Source organism: Pimephales promelas, chromosome 5 (assembly GCF_988280905.1).
Source record: "Pimephales promelas chromosome 5, fPimPro1.hap1.1, whole genome shotgun sequence".
NCBI lineage: Eukaryota > Metazoa > Chordata > Actinopteri > Cypriniformes > Leuciscidae > Pimephales > Pimephales promelas.
Genome location: NC_142773.1, coordinates 37809607 through 37830497, shown reverse-complemented (window position 1 = coordinate 37830497; position 20891 = coordinate 37809607). Strand labels below are relative to the sequence as shown.

The 20891-nt window shown below is 36.1% G+C and overlaps 3 protein-coding genes across 5 annotated transcripts in view; 2 read left to right on the top strand and 1 right to left on the bottom strand.

The window, feature by feature from the left end:
* Nucleotides 1-4036, top strand: part of per2 (period circadian clock 2) — a 34311-nt gene extending 30275 nt beyond the window's left edge. For both annotated transcript variants that reach the window (XM_039676765.2, XM_039676764.2), the window contains 2 exons: nt 354-504; nt 2784-4036. In XM_039676765.2, coding sequence (XP_039532699.2) covers nt 354-504; nt 2784-2948 — 316 coding nt within the window. In that variant the 3' untranslated portion in view covers nt 2949-4036. The remainder of the gene's footprint in view (nt 1-353; nt 505-2783) is intronic.
* Nucleotides 4037-7076: 3040 nt separating this feature from the next.
* hes6 (hes family bHLH transcription factor 6) lies at nt 7077-8935 on the bottom strand. 2 transcript variants are annotated; one of them, XM_039676403.2, is made up of 4 exons: nt 8662-8935; nt 8486-8572; nt 8298-8373; nt 7077-8186 (listed from the first exon to the last, which is right to left on the bottom strand). In XM_039676403.2, the coding sequence occupies exons 1-4, from the start codon at nt 8854-8856 to the stop codon at nt 7798-7800; spliced, it is 747 nt and encodes a 248-aa protein (XP_039532337.2). In that variant the 5' UTR covers nt 8857-8935; the 3' UTR covers nt 7077-7797. The 2 variants fall into 2 exon arrangements, with proteins under 2 accessions (XP_039532337.2, XP_039532335.2); XM_039676401.2 differs by having other exon boundaries at nt 8298-8379; nt 8662-8932.
* A 3121-nt stretch (nt 8936-12056) lies between these two features.
* Nucleotides 12057-19702, top strand: itm2cb (integral membrane protein 2Cb). Its single transcript, XM_039676404.2, has 6 exons — nt 12057-12260; nt 15257-15397; nt 15579-15767; nt 16542-16652; nt 17144-17294; nt 19176-19702. Exons 1-6 carry the CDS (start codon nt 12168-12170, stop codon nt 19271-19273), a joined length of 783 nt encoding a protein of 260 aa, XP_039532338.2. The 5' UTR covers nt 12057-12167; the 3' UTR covers nt 19274-19702.
* Nucleotides 19703-20891: the final 1189 nt, after the last annotated feature.

Sequence of the window (20891 nt, the reverse complement as noted above, 5' to 3'; positions counted from 1 at the left end):
AAATGTCTCAAAGCTGAAATGTTACAGAAAAATAATATTTAGGTGGACAAGAAAAAGAGCTCTTGCCAAAGATAGTCTTGTCACATTTAAATACTAAGCGTTACGTTACTCTCTGAAATCTGAAAATAAAACATGAACAAAATGTTACTGCTCATTCAATCAAACTGATGGATAAGAATTTTCTATTTGAGTGAAACTTCCCCAATTCGTAACTGCCTTCCACAATCTAAAATGCAGTTGACTCGTTAGCAAGAAGGTGGATAGGTTTTAATCTTGTTTTGTATTTATGCCATGAAAATAACCGTGGAAGCTGGCATGCTATTAAATCACAAACAAATCGTTCCCTTTTGCAGTGACATCCAGAAGGTTCTGAGAGAGGACAGGGAGAAGCTGCGGCAGATGCAGAAATGTCAGCCGCGCTTTACAGAAGAGCAGAAGAGAGAGCTGGCGGAAGTGCATCCCTGGATCAGAAGAGCCGGACTGCCCAAAGCCATCGACGTCAAGGTCTGGATACATTGATATTTTATCTAATATGTGTTGATGTCAGTTTTTTGATGCATGAAGTATATTCACTACCATTCAAACGTTTGGGGTGGGTAAGATTTTTTTCTTTTTAAATTTGAAAGTCAGCAAGGCTGCATTTATTTGATCAAAAATATAGCAATACAGTAAAATAGTATTACAATATATAATAATAATAATGTTATTTATTCCTGTTATGACTGCTGAATTTTCTGTCTTCAGTGTCACATGACCCCTCTCTTACATGCTGATTTGCTACTCAAGAAATTTATTATTTAAATTTTTATTATTAATGTTGAAATCGTTGTCCTGCTTAATTTTTTGGTGGAAACTGATTTTTTTTAGGATTCTCTTAAATACATATGAAGTTAGATTTTGAAACAGACATCTTTTGTAACATAAATAGCTTTATTATAACATAAAAGTATTTTTATTGACCCCGAAGTTTTGAATGGTAGGGTAATATTTATTTTTATTTTTTCCGGGTAATCAGTAACAAATAAGTACGCGATATGTACGTACCATACACGCAAAGTATAAGGCATTACTTTCATCAAAAAATAATAACTACTATTACCATATTTCACTAGTTAATTCCAGGTGGATAAAATCAAGCACTATATTTTTAAAATCTAGAAGAGAGAGACTACATATGGAAGCTTGTTTCCGCCACTGAATAAAAATAAATAAATAAATAATTGCGGCTTTTTATCTTTTTATCTTTTTTTAGAGATTTTTTTATCTTTACAACACGCATTTTTGACTTTATATCACGCAATTGCGACTATATCACACAATTCTGACTTTATATCACGCAATTCTGACTTTATATCATGCAACTCTGACTTTAAATCTCACAATTCTGACTTTATATCACACAATTCTGACTTTATAACCTGCAATTGCGACTATATACAACGCAATTCTGACTTTTTATCACGCAATTCTGACTTTATATATCGCAATTCTGACTTTATAACCTGCAATTACGACTTTATATCACGCAATTGACTATATCTCGCAATTCTGACTTTATAACCTGCAATTACGACTTTATATAACGCAATTCTGACTTTATAACCTGCAATTACGACTTTATATAACGCAATTATGACTTTATATCTCGCATTTCTGACTTTATAACCTGCAATTTCGACTTTATATCTCGCATTTCTGACTTTATATCTCGCAATTGCGACTTTATTTCTAAATTCTGACTTTATATCTCGCAATTTTGACTTTATATCTCGCATTTTTGACTTTATATCACGCAATTGCGACTATATCACACAATTCTGACTTTATATCACGCAATTCTGACTTTATATCACGCATTTGCGACTATATACAATGCAATTCTGACTTTTTATCTCGCAATTTTGACTTTATATCACGCAATTCTGACTATATCATGCAATTCTGACTTTATATATCACAATTCTGACTTTATATATCGCAATTCTGACTTTATAACCTGCAATTGCGACTTTATATCATGCAATTCTGACTTTATATATCGCAATTCTGACTTTATAACCTGCAATTACGACTTTATATCACGCAAATTGACTATATCTCGCAATTCTGACTTTATAACCTGCAATTACGACTTTATATAACGCAATTCTGACTTTATATAACGCAATTCTGACTTTATATCACGCAATTCTAACTCTATATCTTGCAATTCTGACTTTATATCATGCAATTCTGACTTTATATATCGCAATTCTGACTTTATAACCTGCAATTACGACTTTATATCACGCAATTCTGACTATATCTCGCAATTCTGACTTTATAACCTGCAATTACGACTTTATATAATGCAATTCTGACTTTATATCACGCAATTCTAACTTTATATCTCGCAATTCTGACTTTAAATCTTGCAATTCTGACTTTATATCACGCAATTCTAACTTTATATCTCGCAATTCTGACTTTATAACCTGCAATTTCGACTTTATATCTCGCATTTCTGACTTTATATCTCGCAATTGCGACTTTATATCTAAATTCTGACTTTATATTACGCAATTGTGACTTTATATCTCGCATTTCTGAAAAATAAAATCAAAATTGCTAGATGTAAACTTGCAATTGTGAGAAAAAAAGGCAGAATTGTAAGATAAAAATTCGCAATTACCTTTTTTATTTTTCATTGTGTGGCGGAAACAAGCTTCCATAGACTACATCACATTAAGGAAATAAAATGGGTTGCAAACTCCTCGTAGGCTAGTAAAAGTGTTTATTTGCAGGCGTGTGTCAGCTGTGAAGAGGTCAGTGAAACCCTGACAGAGGGGGATCCACCAGATCTGCACATGGGGGAATCAGAAACCAGTGATGTCACAGCACCTCTGGCCAATAGCAGTGAAGACCCGGCACATTCAGAAGCACATGGCTGTCCGGGTCCTGTCACCTAAACCAAACCTGTTTTAACCTCATGTGATCACATGATGCGGACATTTTAGCATCGAGAAAACACTTCTGCCACAGACCTTCAAGAAGACTCGTTCTGGTTGCTAGTTTGTGTGAGTGTGTACAGATGTGTAAATACCTGAGTGAGTGAGTGAGTGAGTGAGTGAGTGAGTGAGTGAACGATTGAATGCAAGGGCATTTCAAAATAAACCGATTATTTCCATACAGTCTAAACTGTGCTGTTCAGTGACCGTTAATGAGGAATAATATTTCCTTTTCAGTGTTTCCCTGACAGATTTTCCCTGTATATATATACAAACTAACTTATTTTCTTCTTTATAACACGATTTTTCTATAAAAGTCAAATATTTTATTTTCTTCTGAATGGACGTATGTGACACAGTTCTCTGGTGTTTGATAGTTGTGTTGTGGGATAGGTTTCTGATATCCTTTCGAATTCACACTTCTACACGAGGACCGAGTTTATGAGCTGAAATGTGTTTTTATTAAACGAGGGCAGTTGAAATGTGCTCCACATGGCACAAACCACAATACCTTTAGTACTTGGCAGCTTGTTTGGTCAGATAGTGAATGTATTAAGAGCTCAAGTGCATTGCATTAGTAGCATTAGGTGAATTTCTCAGAAGTATTTGGGCTTAAGTGTTTAGGTGCTATTGTTTTGTTCAGACTGTTTGCCTGTCTGATGGACTGTTGCTATATAAAACCTCAGTGTTAAATGTCTCCTCTTTTATAAGCTCAAGCATAGGTTGATCTACTGAGTTTGAGGTCTAACCCTGATCGTTTTGACTGTCCCCACCTAATCCTGCTGTATAACCACAATTACTATAAATCCCCAATCACTACAGCTCAAAAACAGCATATGGGCAGAATGGGGTTTAAATGTCATATTCAAAAGTCCATGTGGAGGTCAACTTGGCATTAAGCTTTTAGTTTTGAGGAAACTGTTTCACAACTTTAGCCCACGTTGTAAATAAATGTCCGTGCATTCTGTCACTTTACAACTTGTGGTATTACTTTGATGCCCTATTTGTTGTTTAATAATTTGGAATAAAGTTTATTTTTTAGAAATAAATTTCTTTCGGCTGTTTCTTTATGTTCAAGGTTATCAAGATTTAAAGTACAGTGTATGAATTCAGTATAGGAGAAATCTGACCACTTTTTGCTGAATCGTTTAGATAAGCATTAAAATGTCAAAAATATATATATATTAAAAATAATTGTTCAATATTTATTTCATTTCATTTAAAATACATTTATATGAATTGGATGGTATTTCAAATGCATTTTCCTAGAGATTTTTATTTCCATTTAATTTATCTTGTATGGAATTAAATGAATGGTCAGATTTTTTTTCTTTTTTTTTTCTTTCCTAAAATATATTTGTACTTATATCATCCTGGGACCCAGGAATAGACGTTTGTCCACTGTAGTGGAAATTATATTTTTATGAATTTCTCTGACATCTCAGGAAAATGTTATGTGGTTTCTAATCAAAGTATTGCTAACAACTTGTTTTCATTACATGTTTCCCCAATAATACATTAATATGCTAATTAAATACAGTGTATGGATGTGCATTGTATTGAATGAGACTAACCATTTATGAAAAATTCAAAAATACAAAATTGGTGTGCACATCCCAAACACCCAGATTGGGCTTCAAGAAGCATAAACGGAAAACTAGCAAGTTCGCACACTGAAAATAGCTCATCCAAATGAATTATAGTTTCATCAGACATAATGTAGCCCATTTATGGCCATTTTTTCCACATAGGCTAGCCTATTGCATAAAGTAAAATTGTATCAAATCATTCCTTTATATCTTTCATAACAAAGTTGAGTATCATCTTTATGCAAAGTGTGGTTAAAGTCCCCGTGAAATCAAAATTGAACCTATTTACTTTGTTAGCGCATATTACTAGTCTTGTGGTGAACAATTAATCCGTGCAAGTAAAAATATATTTAAAAAATGTTTTACCTTCGTAATCTTTAATCAAAATCTGAAAAGTTACTTCCGGTCTGGAACGGTTTCTTTTTCTGATGACGTAGGTTTCACAACTTGGGTGGGGAAACGCTTAACCACTCCCCTTAAACCGTTAGTTTGCTATGAGCGAGAGATGGAGAGGAGGAGCGCTAGAGTAAAACCCTGCCCTCTGTTCAATATTCCGTTTCACTTGGAAATACGTCACAGCACTGGAGAAAAATCTTTTGCAACTTCCGGTTCACGGGGACTTTAAAAAAAAGAATGAAACCTAAAAATAGTTGGTGAATAAATAAATAAAAACATTGATTTTCCCTGTAGGCTACGTCATCTCGCGTCTTTTTGTTTTTAAACTCACGGTGTCCCCTACAGTGGACATAGCGTAACATGAAAAAAAAAATAGTATATTTTTTATGTTTTTACCCAATTTGTTTATTATACTCTAAACGTCAAGAAATATAGTAAATAATAAATAAATAACGTGTTCTGGGTCTCGGGAGGATATCGTGTCGCTTTAAAACATGTCATAGCCTACTTTTGTGAATAAAATGCTTATTTGCTGTATTTTCTTGAGCTGATAATAAGACCACTTTACTTGTCAGTGTACAGCCGAGTCCTGCGAAAAAGGGCCGTTGGTACAGAGGGGCCCATCTACGCCATATGTTCAAAGTCGACCGTTACACCAGTTTTATTATTATACAGCGCACATCCGACGCACACAGCTTCCCTTCATGTGACCAGACTCTCCTCACTGCGCCCAGACAGGGGTTTCTGCCACCGCACATGAAAGACGCGCTAGTTCCTCTGGTTCACACCTGCGCCAATTTGAAGACAAGGTGTGAATGGCTGTTGCAGGCCTCCTACCAGGACAACAACAACCTTCAGACGCCGAAAATCCGGCCCTGGTCCGATGAAAGCACAGTGGTAATACAACCTGTCAACAGTCTGCGAGTGCGAACTAGGCTACATGATGTGGATTTAAAAGAGTTAATACGTATTTACATCAAACGTGCTTTAATCTTGGTTGTGGAAAACTGCAGTTAATGGTTTATATAAACTAAGACGGAATTTAATTGGAGTACTTAGTCTATTAGGCTATTTTTTAATCAGTCAGACTCATCAGTGATTTTAGCAGCGTCGACTCTGACTTAGCCTAAGTGCTAGCCTACTTATTCTGTCAGTTTTACAGTCTCTCGCGCAGCCTAAACACTAACTTTACACATTTTAAATCAAACACAAAGTGGTTTTGTGGTAGGCTAGGCAATATTTATATATAGCTAGCCTAATGTAGCCCAAATATCCAAAGTGTAACTTCTGTTTTGTCGAAGTCTGACAAACCGCGAGTAGCTATCGCTAACCCTGATTTCGCGAGCGTTAAAACACTGACTAATTTGCAAGCTTTTGGTTTTGAGAGAGAGCACTTAAATATGTAGACAAGTAGGCTAATTTTGCATTGCCACTGAACCGTTTTGAAAAAAAAAAAAACCTATTGGCGTATTTATAATTAAGTTAGTAGATTATATGACTTGAGAGAAGTTGCAGGCCTTCGCTCCACGCCATAAAATAACAGAAAACATCTTATAATATGGACAATACTGAATATAGTTTGTTTTCTGTGCTCAACTCTGGTAGATTCCATGCTTTGTAATAATATTGTCTATATGTGCCGTAAAATGTACAAAATAAAACGCCGTAACATCGAGTGAGTTACGGGAAACCTGGGTCGGTTGGCGACCGATCGAGTGCGCGTGATGGTTTTATTGCCGTCCCTTGGCAACCATTATAGTTTCCACCCAAATGCTATTTTTGCTTTTCTTATTTTTAATGACAAACTTGGCCAGCAACACGTAGGCTTGTCTATGGTAGACATGATCAGCAGCACGACACATAGCGCTAAGTCATTCTTTCTGATCGGCTAATCGGCAATGAGGTGTTAAATTTTACACGTCTGAAGGATCAAAATACCCAAAGCGGACATTCACACTTTCAGACATGTAGAGAAGGTGTGATAAAAACAGCTTACATACTCTTATTATTTCATCAAAGCAACTGCACTCTATAACATTTGCCCAAGGAAAGCCTATATTCGCGTTACTGCATATTTAAAGAAATAACATGACACTCTTTACAGTAAGAAAATCAGAATGATATTTTAATGAAGGGTAAAGTCACAATCACATATAAAACACATTAAATGTCATTAGATCTGACTTATTTATTTTAAATTCCTTTATTACAAAGATTACATAGGCTACGTCTATCTATCTACAGCCACGACATTGAAATATTTACATCCTAGCCCACACTCTTAAAAATAAAGGTTCCACAAGGGAGTTTTCACAGTGATGTCATAGAAGAACTTTGGCTTCCACATTTAGAACATTTCAGCGAACAGTTCTTAAAATAACCAATTTTAACTAATAAAACACAACTTGTGCAAGGGAAAGATTTCATGGATGTTAACGGTTCTTCATGGAACCATTAATGCCAATAAATACCCTTTAATTTTAAGAGTGTACAATAATTAGAGATGGGAAGACACTCCCTAAATATTATTTATCCTTTTACAGTGTTGTTTTAACTTAGCTTATACAATAGAAAACAATTAAATAAAAATAACTAACTAACTGTGTGAAACTGGATTGAAATGCACACTGTTGCACCAAGAAGAGCTTTCTGAGGGGTATCCACTGGTCGATGACAAATGACAACAAAAGCAACGTATTCCAACTGTAGACATGTCTACAACAAAGGTGCTCAATCCTGGACTACTGCAGGTTTTAATAGCTCTAAACTAAAAAAACAATGCACTCAAATGTTCATGAATCGACAGGGGTGCCGTGCGCATCGGTCTACCAGGGTCTCCAGATGGCCTTGGAGAGGTACACGCTTGGCGCTTGATCCCTCGCATCCACCGAGATGCGGCTTTGCTCCGTGTCTGTATCATCCAGGTCAGAGCAAAGGTCATCGCTGCTGGAGGAGGTGGTTGAGGGGGCCGGGGACAAGGCAGAGGAGGTGCTCCTGTCTCCGTGGCTAGAGTCCGTCATGAGATCTGACAGGATGTCCTGAAAGCGGTCCTCGTCGTTCAGAGGCATGCACTCCAAGAGGTGGTTCAGCAGTTCTGCGGCTATGGTCGCGTCGATGCCCGGGCAGCTGGACACGAAGGTGTGCACCTCGTGCATGCACTGGATGTAGCCCGCGGCGAATCGCTCGTTAGCTTCGCGGTTCACGCTGTCAGCCTCTGCGGAGGAGAAAAGCGGCATGACGTCACCACCCAAATAGGCATATAGGCTAGCTAGACACATTTTTTAAATGCGGCCTGTGTGAAACTTGATCTTGAAACAGCTCTTACCCGTCGCTTTGTTTTGTAGAATACTTTCCACGCGCTTCACGGTCATTTCCAACACCTCGGCGTTCTCCATTTTCACCTGCGCCTTCAAAAAAAAAAAAAAATGACGCAAAGTGCGATGTTAGTAAGACTCGTTGCACTGTATGTTGGCGGCGGATACAGATGCTTTAAGAAGTGATAAATGAACTTACATCCGGGTCGGCTAGCAGTAGCCTCAGCTCCTGTAAACTTTCATTTATTCGGGCGCGTCTCTTTTTCTCCACCAGCGGTTTCCTCGTCTGAAGGGGGAGAGAGAGAAATGCGGTTAAGTTGCGGGAAACCGTCGATAAACTTTTCCTCGGGCTACTAAAAAGACGTGTTTGCGTACCTTTCTGTCTTTTATCCCGTAATAGTCCTCCTCGTGGCTGTTGCTGCGGGACGCAGGGGCCATATTGCTGCAGTTGAGACCGCTGAGAGGACGCCTGAATGGGGGGCAGATGGTCGGCGGGTTCAATTCGAGACAAAAGTCTGCGCTAACAAGCACTACATATACTGTGTAAAGTGGGCGATTGAAGAGGGACATTTATGAGGTCTGATTTACATGTGAATGGACCGACTGGCAACCAATCAACAGCCATGCCTTTGTCTGTGCACTGTAAACCAACCCACCCTGTCAACCTGTATGGACCATAAGGACAATTTACTGAATAAAATTAAACTCAACTACCCTTGATAGATAGCTAGGCGATTAGAAATGATAGATAGATAGATAGATAGATAGATAGATAGATAGATAGATAGATAGATAGATAGATAGATAGATAGATAGATAGATAGATAGATAGATAGATAGATAGATAGATAGATAGATAGATAGAAAAAATAACAATCAATAACAATCAGGGTCAATAAGTTAGAATAATTTATTGACAGACAAAATTAATGTCTTTCAGGGAAACTGTTTCTTTGTTACACTTCATTGATGGGTATTGTAAAAAAAAATCTGTTAATGGTTTATCGTTAATTCTTTTGATGGTTGAAGTCCTTAAGCTTATACTTTTTCCATCAAAAATGGTTTTCTTACTATGTAGCCTACTTTTGTTTTTTCATTGCAAATGTACGATTTGTTCTGAACTATTATGCAAGTGACATATTAGTTGAATTTCAGTACAATAAAAATGTATATGATATATAATTAATAATTGATTTGTATGATATAGTTTTAAATCCTCATAAACACATACTTTGTGCATTGCATATCTTGTCAGTTTTGTATACATGGACTTTCAATGAAGGGATGGGGAAAACTTCCCAGTTTAGATAGATAGATAGATAGATAGATAGATAGATAGATAGATAGATAGATAGATAGATAGATAGATAGATAGATAGATAGATAGATAGATAGATAGATAGATAGATAGATAGATAGATAGATAGATAGATAGATAGATAGACTATTTTCATTGACAGGTATTTGCCTGTCAAAAAAAACTTAATTGTTAATTTTTTATGTTTGACGTCTTACATTTTCTATCTTATTTTTCTTAAGGTAAAAAAAAAGCTAATATTAGTATTATTATGTATAAGAATTATATGTATAGTTTAAATTGTGTCAAATTTATAGATATTTTCAGATTTATTCCTATTAAACTTCAATAGCATATTATAGTTATCCAACATAATTTTCTCTTGCTTTTAACTGTGGAATTATTTTATTTAGGCCTATATATTTTCACTCCCAAAATCGAATAATTAAAAATATAGTTGTTAAAGTTTAAAGGGTTGAAACTTGATGCTATCTAATTACTGATGGAATTAAACTCTTCAGAAAGGTAAGAAGTTGCCTAGAAGAGATAGAATGGGAACTTCAGCTGTAGAGATAGTATATCAATGTCAAAGTAAATGGTACAGGTAGTTCTTAAAGAAACTTGTCACATGTCATGTGGTTGACATATTTTTATAGACCTACATAAATAGCCTAAACTGGCAAATAGGCTTACATAATCTAAACTGCAAAAATGCTCCCTCTGCTGGAATGCAGTGCACAATCACGGCACTATTTCCTTCAATGCGGAGCTGATCTTAATTCACGATGTCCTAACGATGTGCTTTACCACCAGCGTGCGAATGTGGGACACCTCAGTGCTTGTTTATGAAGCCATCTATGAAGCTACATGTAATGCAAAGCATATGAAAAGGAAGCATAGCCTAGTTGTGTTAAAATGCAACAATCATGTACTGAAAACTACACAATTTAATATCATATTTAGGCCTTCATAAATAAAAGATTATATTGGGTGTGTGTGTGTGTGTATATATATATATATATATATATATATATATATATATATGAAGAGTTCAGATGCAAAAGCCTCTAAGTGCCATTTGAAATTTTCTTCTAAAATTATAATTTTTATCAAGCTTGTATATTTAAGTTCAGTAATTTCACTTAAATTGCAATGAAGATTACCTATTAATTGTCATTTAAGTGAAATTACTGAACTTAAATATACAAGCTTGATAAAAAAAGACCATTCTAGAAGAAAATTTCAAATGGCATTTAGAGGCTTTTGCATCTGAACTCTTCATAGCCTATATATATATATATATATATATATATATATATATATATATACACCCGAGATAGCAAATCCCATTGTTTGCCTCATTTTAATATTTCATATTACATGTAATAGGTAGGCTACATTTGACGACATGCTGCTGTTTACTTAATTTGTTAATTAAATGGACGTTCAACAAAATTCCATCTAAGTGCTAAGATAAAACATGTAATTAAAAACGATTATCTTTTTAATAGCTTGGAAACATTTGATTATTATTTATGTGCGCTGTTTGTAGCCTATATTATAATATTGTAACCTGCATCATAGCCATAAAAAACCTTAATCAGTGTCAAGTTATTTATTGACTTCCGGCAGTCTGATGCAAATAAGAACGCGTAGTAGAGCACCGTAAACGGCGAAAATAGAACCGGAATGGACATCCATTTGTGGAGATTTCTACAATAAAAGTCCAAGACGTGACCAGGCGGAGATGAAGGGCTGCGTTTCATTTCATTTTAAATCGTTGGAAATGATAAAATTATATATAAATCCTGTTAAAATATGATCACATTTATGGTAAAATAAGCCTTTTGATATATCATTCAAGGTAATTATTTTGGCAAATTGTTAATTATGCAAATTATAATTAGAATCAATGCATTTATAAATGTATATCTGTATGAACATAATTAAAATATCAGTACATCAATGCATAATGATACAATAGAATATAATAATTGAATCCTTAAACTGTACCAATAACATCATTTATTAGTATTATTATTACATTTTTGTAATTGAGGAAAAATTAAGAATGAAAATCTTAAAAGAAAGAATGGTTGGATAGATGGATGGCTGGATAGATGGATCATAATTGTGCATGGACACTCAATGCTTTTCTCTTTTTGGTGGTGTTGCACTGTGTGCGGAAAAAAAAACGACTTTTCTTGGAATAACAAAACAAATTCATATGTATCATAATCTTAGACATTAGATGGTTTTATGGTTGCATTTAGAGTAAAATAAAGCATATCATTTTTGTGTCCCTTGCAACATAATTCGGATTTTAAAGGGTTAAAAGACGAGACCGCTTTTCTTTTCTTTTTTTTCTTCTTTTTTTTTTTGTGTGTGGAAATTGTGAGTGATACTAATTTTAGAGAATAGACGCCGATTGGTGGACTCTTACTTTGAAGTGTGTACCGGAAGCGAGGGAATCCTCTTTAAGTTCGCCCTCTGTCGAGCGTTTCATTCACAGCTCAGAACTGTCCTTGGTGGTTTAGTCACTACTGGACGTCCTAACCGCAGAAAAGTAGGAAGAAACGTCAAAATGGTGAAGATATCGTTTCAACAAGTAACTGTACAGAAGCCGGAAAAGGAGAACGATGGAGACAAAGAGGAAATTCACATGCCTTACTCTCACGTGAGTTAACGTTATAGCTTCCTATTTATATACATTATTGTCTTTGTTTTATTGTCTGCTGTGTAACCGTCCTTTGTTTTGTCATGTTCCTCTCTGCAAAACGGAATAAAAAATGCGTCAAGCATTTAGTTTTGTTTGAATTTATTTTTAACTATGCAGAAGAAAAAAATATTTTAATAATTGGGCTTTGTCATTGCCTTTTATTTATCAGTCTAAACCAATTAGGCGTTCAGTATGCACAACTGTAATGCGTATATAATGTACAGTCATTATTATTAATCAGATGAATGCAATTATATACTTCTATTATTTACTTTGTCAGGCTTGTGCATGTTTAAACTTTAAAGCAAGCATAGGAGATAATTCTGATGTGAGCCAATATTGAGACGCACAGGAAAACAATCCATTCTTTTGTCTCAGACTTCTAATTGCCAGAGAGGAAAATGATGTTAAATTCAGAATTTTCTAATTAATAAGAGAGCGCACGAGTTTCTGTCTTTATTATTACAGACTAATGATAAGTATCACTTGGCTTATTTCTAAATGAACGGCTCATAGATTTATTGAAGAATAAAACTAAAAGCATACAGTATTGAACATTTTGACAGGCTTAGACATGCATGGGTTTACAGCTGATGGATGCAAGCCAGTATTGAGATGCACAACAGGATGACCTTACATCATCATCCCTCAGTGTGCAGCCACCACTGCAGATTAGTGCCGAACAAATCGTCTTAAGCTATGATTGTGTGTCTGTGTGTGTGTGTTCTTTATATTGATGCTTGTTCCCATGATAGTAGTAGTTATTTAACTGCAAATCCTTTTATCGTCACTTGACTTGAGCTGTAACAGAGCAGATAACCGCAGCTTTTTGTTTGTATGTGCCTGGAACACTCAGTACTCGCTCTAACCCGGATAGGCACACGCTTGATCCTGCCAGCTGGGGTGAAATAGGATCTTTGCCTTCACAAAATGGATGCTTAATATCTTTTTAGGCTGATAGGAATATGATGCTGAGAGCAGATTTCACAATTTTCTCATTTCTGAGAATGCATCAATTCAGTGTCATTGCAGGCTGTTAATATGCATCAAATCTTTGGGGTTGTAACTAAAAGGCTTATACCTAAAATAGCAAAGATATCAGCTCAGAGTATCTGAAATCTAAATGCATGAAAAACTGGGACATTTGTGAGCGACGCAGAACATTCCCTTCTTTAGGCTGAAAGTGCGTCACATTTTCGATTTGACCTCATGTCCCTGCATTAATTTTCCCTGTTAGAGTGAAAATGACGTGGATTCATCTAGTCTGATTCTAGTGCTGTTATTTGCAGCCTGGTACCCACACACTGTCTCCTACTCGCTGTCACTGTGTGTCCTCCCTACGTAGAGAGGAACTCCTGTACAAATAAGGAGCGTGGATTGGAAGTACAGTACATGCCTAAAAATATCGCTCTGCCAGGCGTAGATAGTAGCTCTGTCAGCAGTCTGTTTGATTCACGATGATCCAGAGCTTGCGTGGGCTGATCCGAGCTGGTGTCCTCGGCGCCAGCGTCTCTGAGAGACTGGAGGCGGATGGATTGCTCACGCCACCTGACGTCTTGAGACGCTGCCGTGACTAATGTTTGTGGCGCAGTTAGATGCTGAAAGTAAAGCACTGCAGAAATGGCTTTCTTTTTTTGTACTTTTGTCTTGTTTTCAGTACAAATATACATTGGCTTCCAAATTATTATGCAAGTGACATATTAGTTGTATATCAGTACAATCAAGAATTATTATATGATGATAGCTTTAATTTTATCCTCATATAAACTAGGGATGGGCAACGATTAATCACGATTAATCGCATCCAAAATAAAAGTTAATGTGTACATAATATATGTGTGTGTATAATTAATTTGTATATATAAATACACATGCATGCATGTGTATATTTAAGAAATATTTGCATGTATATACTTTATATATATTTATACATAATCAATGTTATATAAAAATATAAATTTTTGAAACACATTTTTCTTAAATATACACATACATGTGTGGGTATTTATATATAGAAATTAATTATACACACTACACACACATATATTATGTAAACACAAACTTTTATTTGGGATGCGATTAATCACAATTAATCATTGCCCATCCCTAATATAAATGCATACTTTGTGAATTGCATATCTTGTCAGTTTTAACTTTTGGCTACCTGGACTTTCTTTGGAGGGACAGGGAAAACATTAAAATAGTTTTCATTAAAAAATATCCTAATTTGTGTTTTATAGATTATCCAAAGTAATATGGGTTTGGAACGACATGATGGTTGCTGCCAAAAATCCTGCCTTTTTTTTTTTTTTTTTTTGGGTTGAACCGTCCTTATTATTTTAGGTCATTTTGCATCTCAAGTAAATGCATCTTGATTAAAAAATGTTTAGGTAGTTATACTGGGTTAAAAATGCAGAGTAAGAAAATGATCTTTTGGAGAGTTTTGGCTGTTCATTTGCACAACAATGGTGTTTTGGGGACATGAAAACGCAAACTTTTGAAAACGAATTTCAAAGTTTTTGAAAACTATAACATTTTCGTCTCTGTGTAAACTACAAAAACGTGAATTTGTGAAAACGTTTACGTCATGCAGTGCACATGTGTATTATGTGTTCAGTCTATAGGTGAAGTGTTTCTTTACAAACTGACATCGCCAACTATATATATATTTTTTTTTTGCAGATCCGTGTGAACGGGATTGTTTTGATAATGCAAAACAATTATTTTGTGTCTGTGCAAAAAAAAAAAAAATGCAATGGAAAAATGTGTCCGTTTTTAGTACGTCATTGTCGTGTAAACGTACCCTAAGCCTTATCAGTGCCTATCATATTGAAATTAATCTAAGCATGTATGGTATATTTGACTTGATTTGTCAAGTATGAATCAGTCCAGACACAAAAAAAGCCTGAAAAGGGCATTTCAAGTGCTAATTGAATTTGTTTTGTGTTTCCCAGAAGGATGAGTTGGTGCTTCCAGTAAGATCCAAGAAGTCTCCCTTTAGTGGCCTTTGGTGCGTCGTGCTCGGCCTTGTGATCTTCCTGTCAGGCTTGATCATTGCATCTGTATGCCTGTACAGATACTACTACAGCCCTCAGGTGAGACTTTAGACGTCACCGAATCGGTTAATCGTCTTTTATTCAGAAACCAGACTATTGAAGTTCATTGCCATAGCGATCACCATAGCAACGCTCGCTGGATTTTTTTTTTAACTCCGCTTTCCATTCACTAGAGTAGTTCAAGTGCCCTCTATTAAACTGCTCCACTTTCTTTCCCCAGATCCCAGAGGATAGTTTGTTCCACTGTCGGGTGATGTACGAGGACCCCCTGTTCGCCCCGTTACTCGGACGGCAGGAGATCGAGGAAAACGTTGGCATCTACCTGGATGATAACTACGAGCAGATCAGCGTGCCTGTGCCCGACTTCGGAAGCAGTGACCCGGCTGACATCATTCACGACTTTCACAGGGTGAGGATCTTTCCAAGTTCTGCCCATTTTGCTCTAGTACAGTGTCTTCTAGTTCTTTGGCTGTGCTAAAGACGACGTTAGTCATCACTGCTTCCCCAGATGGACTGTGAACCATCTCTGAGGAAACCTTTTGTCTGCTGAAATCATTGTTTAATATTCAGCGCAATGTGCCAGGCACAGGAGTACAAGCAAATGTTTCTGTGAAAGACACATTCCCAAGTTCCCCGGCGGATCTATGTCCGTCTGGTAGATAGCAGAACATTTTGTTCTTCTACCATATGGGTTTAACTGATCAGAAACTCAGTAAAAACAATCTATTGTTATTCAAAATAGGTGATTTCTATTTGAATATATTTTAAAATGCAATTTATATACTGTGATGCAAAGCTGAATTTTTAGCATCATTACTCCAGTCTTCAGTGTCACATGATCCTTCAGGAATTATTCTAATATGATGATTTGCTGCTCAAGAAACATTAAATATTGTTATCATGTTGGAAAAAAAAACTTAGCGTTTTTGTCAATCATTATATGGATGCATAGAAAGTTCAAAAGAACAGCTTTTTTTTGGAAATGGAAATCTTTTGTGATATTATGATGGTCTAACTGTCACTTTTTATCAATAAGATTGTCCTTGCTGAGTAAAGAGTATTAAATAATAACCCTGACTGACCCCCCCTAAATTTTGTATCTGTTAAACATCAACATGAACGTCCCAAATGATTTTGCGAGTTCTAGAGTCGTTTTTAACTGAGGTGTTTCTCATTAACACAGGGACTCACGGCTTACTACGACATTGCGTTGGATAAATGCTATGTCATTGAACTCAACACGACAATCGTCATGGCGCCCAGGAACCTGTGGGAGATGCTTGTTAATGTCAAGGTAATGGATTGCATAACGTTTTATGTAACTTTTGCACAAAAGGTCTCAGTTCGTGAGTCACACATTTGATGTGCAGCCTTTATTTCTGAAATATAAATATGAAAGGGTAAAAATGCACCTTCAGAAATTGTTTAAAAAACTAATTGTACAGTATCCACAAGCCAAGGACCTATGATCATGGAAAAATCAGGGATTTTAAAAAAAAAACTAATGATAAATCAGGGTAGTGTCCTAGAAATGCCTTTTATATATAGACATTTTTACATATTTTCTGAAAATATAATAAATAAACAAATAAAATTTTGTAAATGTACTACTTTTTTTTTCATATACACACACAAACACACATTTCTAATATATTTTTTTTTTTATTTCAAAAATGAAGGAAAAAAATCATGAATTTAATTTTTCAAAATGTGTGCATCCCTTAAACAGAACTTGCAGAGGTGACTCACAGATTTCTAATGTTTGAAATATTTGCGTTTCTTCAGCGGGGGATGTATTTGCCCCAGACCTACATCATTCAGGAGGAGATGGTGGTGACGGGACGTGTTCGGAACATGCGTCAGCTCGGACCCTTCATCCACCGGCTCTGTTATGGGAAAGAAACCTACAGACTGAGACGCCGTAGTGGCCTAAAACGTGAGTTTATTTGTGTTTAAGTCGAACATCACTGTGATTTATTATCATTGCTGATACTTTGTGTTGCTGATTTGAGCAGACCTTTAAAACTAAGTATTAAACTTTGGTGTTCAACTTACAGTATCACTCAAATATTTGTAGTAATAACGATTTTGTAATGTATTTGAAAAGTCCTTATGTGTTGTCACTTTTGATTAGTTTAATGTGTCCTTGGCCTTGCTGAATAATATTATTCATCCTCCTTTTCTTTTCTTTTTTTTTTACATACCCTAAACTCGGGTTCCACAAAAATATGAAGCAGCAGATTGATAAAACAAATTCAGCTTTGCATCACAGAAATAAATTACTCTATAAAATATATTCAAATAGAAAATGTAAAGTTGTAATATCATTTGACAATATAACTGTATTTTTGATCAAATAAATGTGGCAGAAGAGACTTAATTTCAAACAAGTAACCCTACTACTACTTTTTTTTTTTTTTAATTTTGCTGTTCTACTCGGAATGTGCTCTGACACATGAATGATCTCATAAATTGTTCAGCTTATTGAGAAAAGATGTGCTAATGAATATTCTTAAGTAAAAACATTTTTGCCTGCATGGCCAAACAAAGGCTTGCTTTAAAGTCTACATCCTTGTGAATGTATAACAACATCCAAGCTTTTGCACGTTTAAGCACCACTGATATTTTGTTATATATCAGCAACACTGATATATCTGTTTTTTGTATTAAAATGTTTCATTCAATATGTGTTACTTGCACCTGTGTGCGCGCACACACACACACACACACACACACACACGTGGCTGTGGTCTATCTCCTCATTTTGTTCCCTTTTTTTTTTTTTTTTGTATTTTCTATGTTGAAACCTAACCACATTAACTGTTGCTGATAACAACAGCAACATCTTCCTCTTTTTTGCGAGTTGGAGTACATTGGTCTAATATGAAAATGAAATATTGCCATCAGAGGGTGTTGGGCAAGATCTTGATTCTTTTTACTCTGGTGCGTGTGGTATCATTGATCCTGATTTATTCGTGTGAACGTGGGTGTGAGAGTGTGACTCACGTTTGTATAGTACACAGACAGAACGTCTCCAGTTAGGAAACCACACAGAGGGGGCTGTGATGCACGTCAGGGATCTGATGCGTTGTGGGAGTTGCCGGATCAGAGAGGCATCTCTCTTGTGTGATGCAGAGGCTGAGGTGTGTGGGTAGTGATGATGCAGTGTGGGAACTGTAGTTTGGCTCCGCGAGAGCTTCCTCTCACCCATCTACAGTATGTGTAGATGGTGTCTGGGAGGCCACAGAAAATAACAATTCAGTCGCACGACAACGTTTAATTGAAACGTCATGATTTTGCTATTCGACATTTAGAAAATATCACACTTTTATTTTTTGACAAAAAGACTTTAAAACTATAATGGAAACCAGGCTACTGAAGTTTGGAGTAAATGATGCTGAAAATTTTGCTCTGCTCTAAAACAACTTCAAAAGAAAGCAGTTATTTTAAATTGTAGTGATGTTTCTCGATATTATTATAATTACATGGTGGCCATAAAGGGATGGACATGGTCAGAGACAATGCTCAGGTATGCCGTGGCATTTAAACGAAGCCCAATTGGCACTAAAGTGTGCCAAGAAAACATCCCCCACACCATTACACCACCACCACCAGCCTGCACGGTGGTAACAAGCCATGATGGATCCATGTTCTCTGTGTTTTCGACCAAGTAATGCAGCCTTTGTGAGCATAAAGACCCAAACTTTATTGTAACTTACTTTCCAAACTGATTGACCCAAGTTGATCCAACACTCACACAGCATGCCCTGTGAGATGGCGTCTTTTTAATCCAGCTCGAATCTGCTTCTTCCTCCAGACATCGAGAAGAGAGAGACCAGGAACTGCCACAGCATCCGGCACTTCGAGAACACGTTTGTGGTGGAGACGATGATTTGCGATCGACTCCTGCTGTAGTTTTTCCTCCCTTTCTCCTCAACTCTACTGAGCAAAACCCAAAAGCGACCCTTCCCCATCTGTCCAGCTTAACAGCACTTTATCAGCATGATAAACCTGTACATAACGTTCCAAACTGCCATCTTTGGTACGTGTTGTTTTGTCTTTGTCTAAATTATACTATGAAGTTTTGATTTGCGTATCGTCTGTAGTTTTATTTCACTCTCAGGTTCTTCGTTTTTATGCTTTTCTTTTCACTGTGGAGGTTTCCTCCAAAATAACTGAGGTTAGTCGTAGACGTTGGCGTGCGCATTTGCGTCTTTTCTTTTTTTAAACCTGTAAAGCCTCAGTTTATGTAGACTGACGGCAGTTCCTGTGGTTTGTTTTCATCTGTCCAGACCTGTCTTTCACTTCCTCCTGTGTTCTAGGAGAAATCCAGCATTAGAAAATCGTCTTCAATGCCAAAAGATGTATACCTCATTATTTTAGAAATGTATGACTTGAAGCCCGTTATTTAAGTCATAGCGTGGGTTTTTGAACGTGATCTAAGCAATATAGGTTTTCTTTTCTTGGATTTGCCTAACTTGTCATCCGTTTCTTCTGTATTAATGTTCGGTTTATCATGTATTGCTCTTTAATACGTGTGAATAAAGTTTGTAGAAAAATGTGAAAAACTAGCCACCGGTTTGAAGTGTTTTGTTCTCTCTTAACGCAGTGTGTCCACACTGATCAAAATGGGATGTTTCTTACTGTTTTGAATTTCATTAAAGGTGACTCTTCTTAGACACAGATGTGCAAAAATCTATTTCCTTTTTTTTTTTTTTTATGTACGATTCGCACACGAAAAATTGTAGATCCTTAGACATCGTCCGAGTTAGACTCGTTTCATATTGCTTGCACTTTTTCTTATTGTATCATTTATATGTGTTTGTTCCTCGTCCACGCACACACACTGGTGTAGCAAGTTTTTAGTCTGGAATAAATGAGGGATTTGATTTGGTGCACTCTATTCTGCTGCTCTCGCTTTGTAAATAATAATCGCTTGTAAAATCCATCAATAAACTGCTGAAAAACGTACTCGCGTACTCTGTTGATCATTACGGCTTCTCTAAGTGATTGCATGCAAGAGACCTTTTGCACTTGCCCAACAAACCGCAAAAGTAAAGATCTCATGTGAAACAACAGAAGAGGGTGTGGAGTTTAACCCCGTTGTTGACTCAAAAATTCAACTTTCATTTCCCCTTTGCCAGCTTCACTCGCACTCCAACTTCTCAGTTGAAATCAGGTACAAGTAATGAACCATTATAGTCACTGATTAAACTTGCAGAAGTATGTTCGGTTTATTTCTGCTAACATAATGGATGATGCAAAAATAAAAGTATGTACATGCGTCTACACAAAACTCAATGCGGTTTTGTTTAAATAAGAGCTCGGTTAAAATATACAATGACACAGAAACGATTATAAAAAAGACAAACTGAAAAATGTCAAATGATAATGCTGGTAGAAAATAAAAGAATAACCACAGCAAACCTATAGCTCTCACACTAAAAAATGCTGGGTTGTTTCAACCCAAATATGAACAAACCCAAATGTTGGGTTAAAAATGTACAGTTGAAAGTGAAAGTTGAAGTTGGGT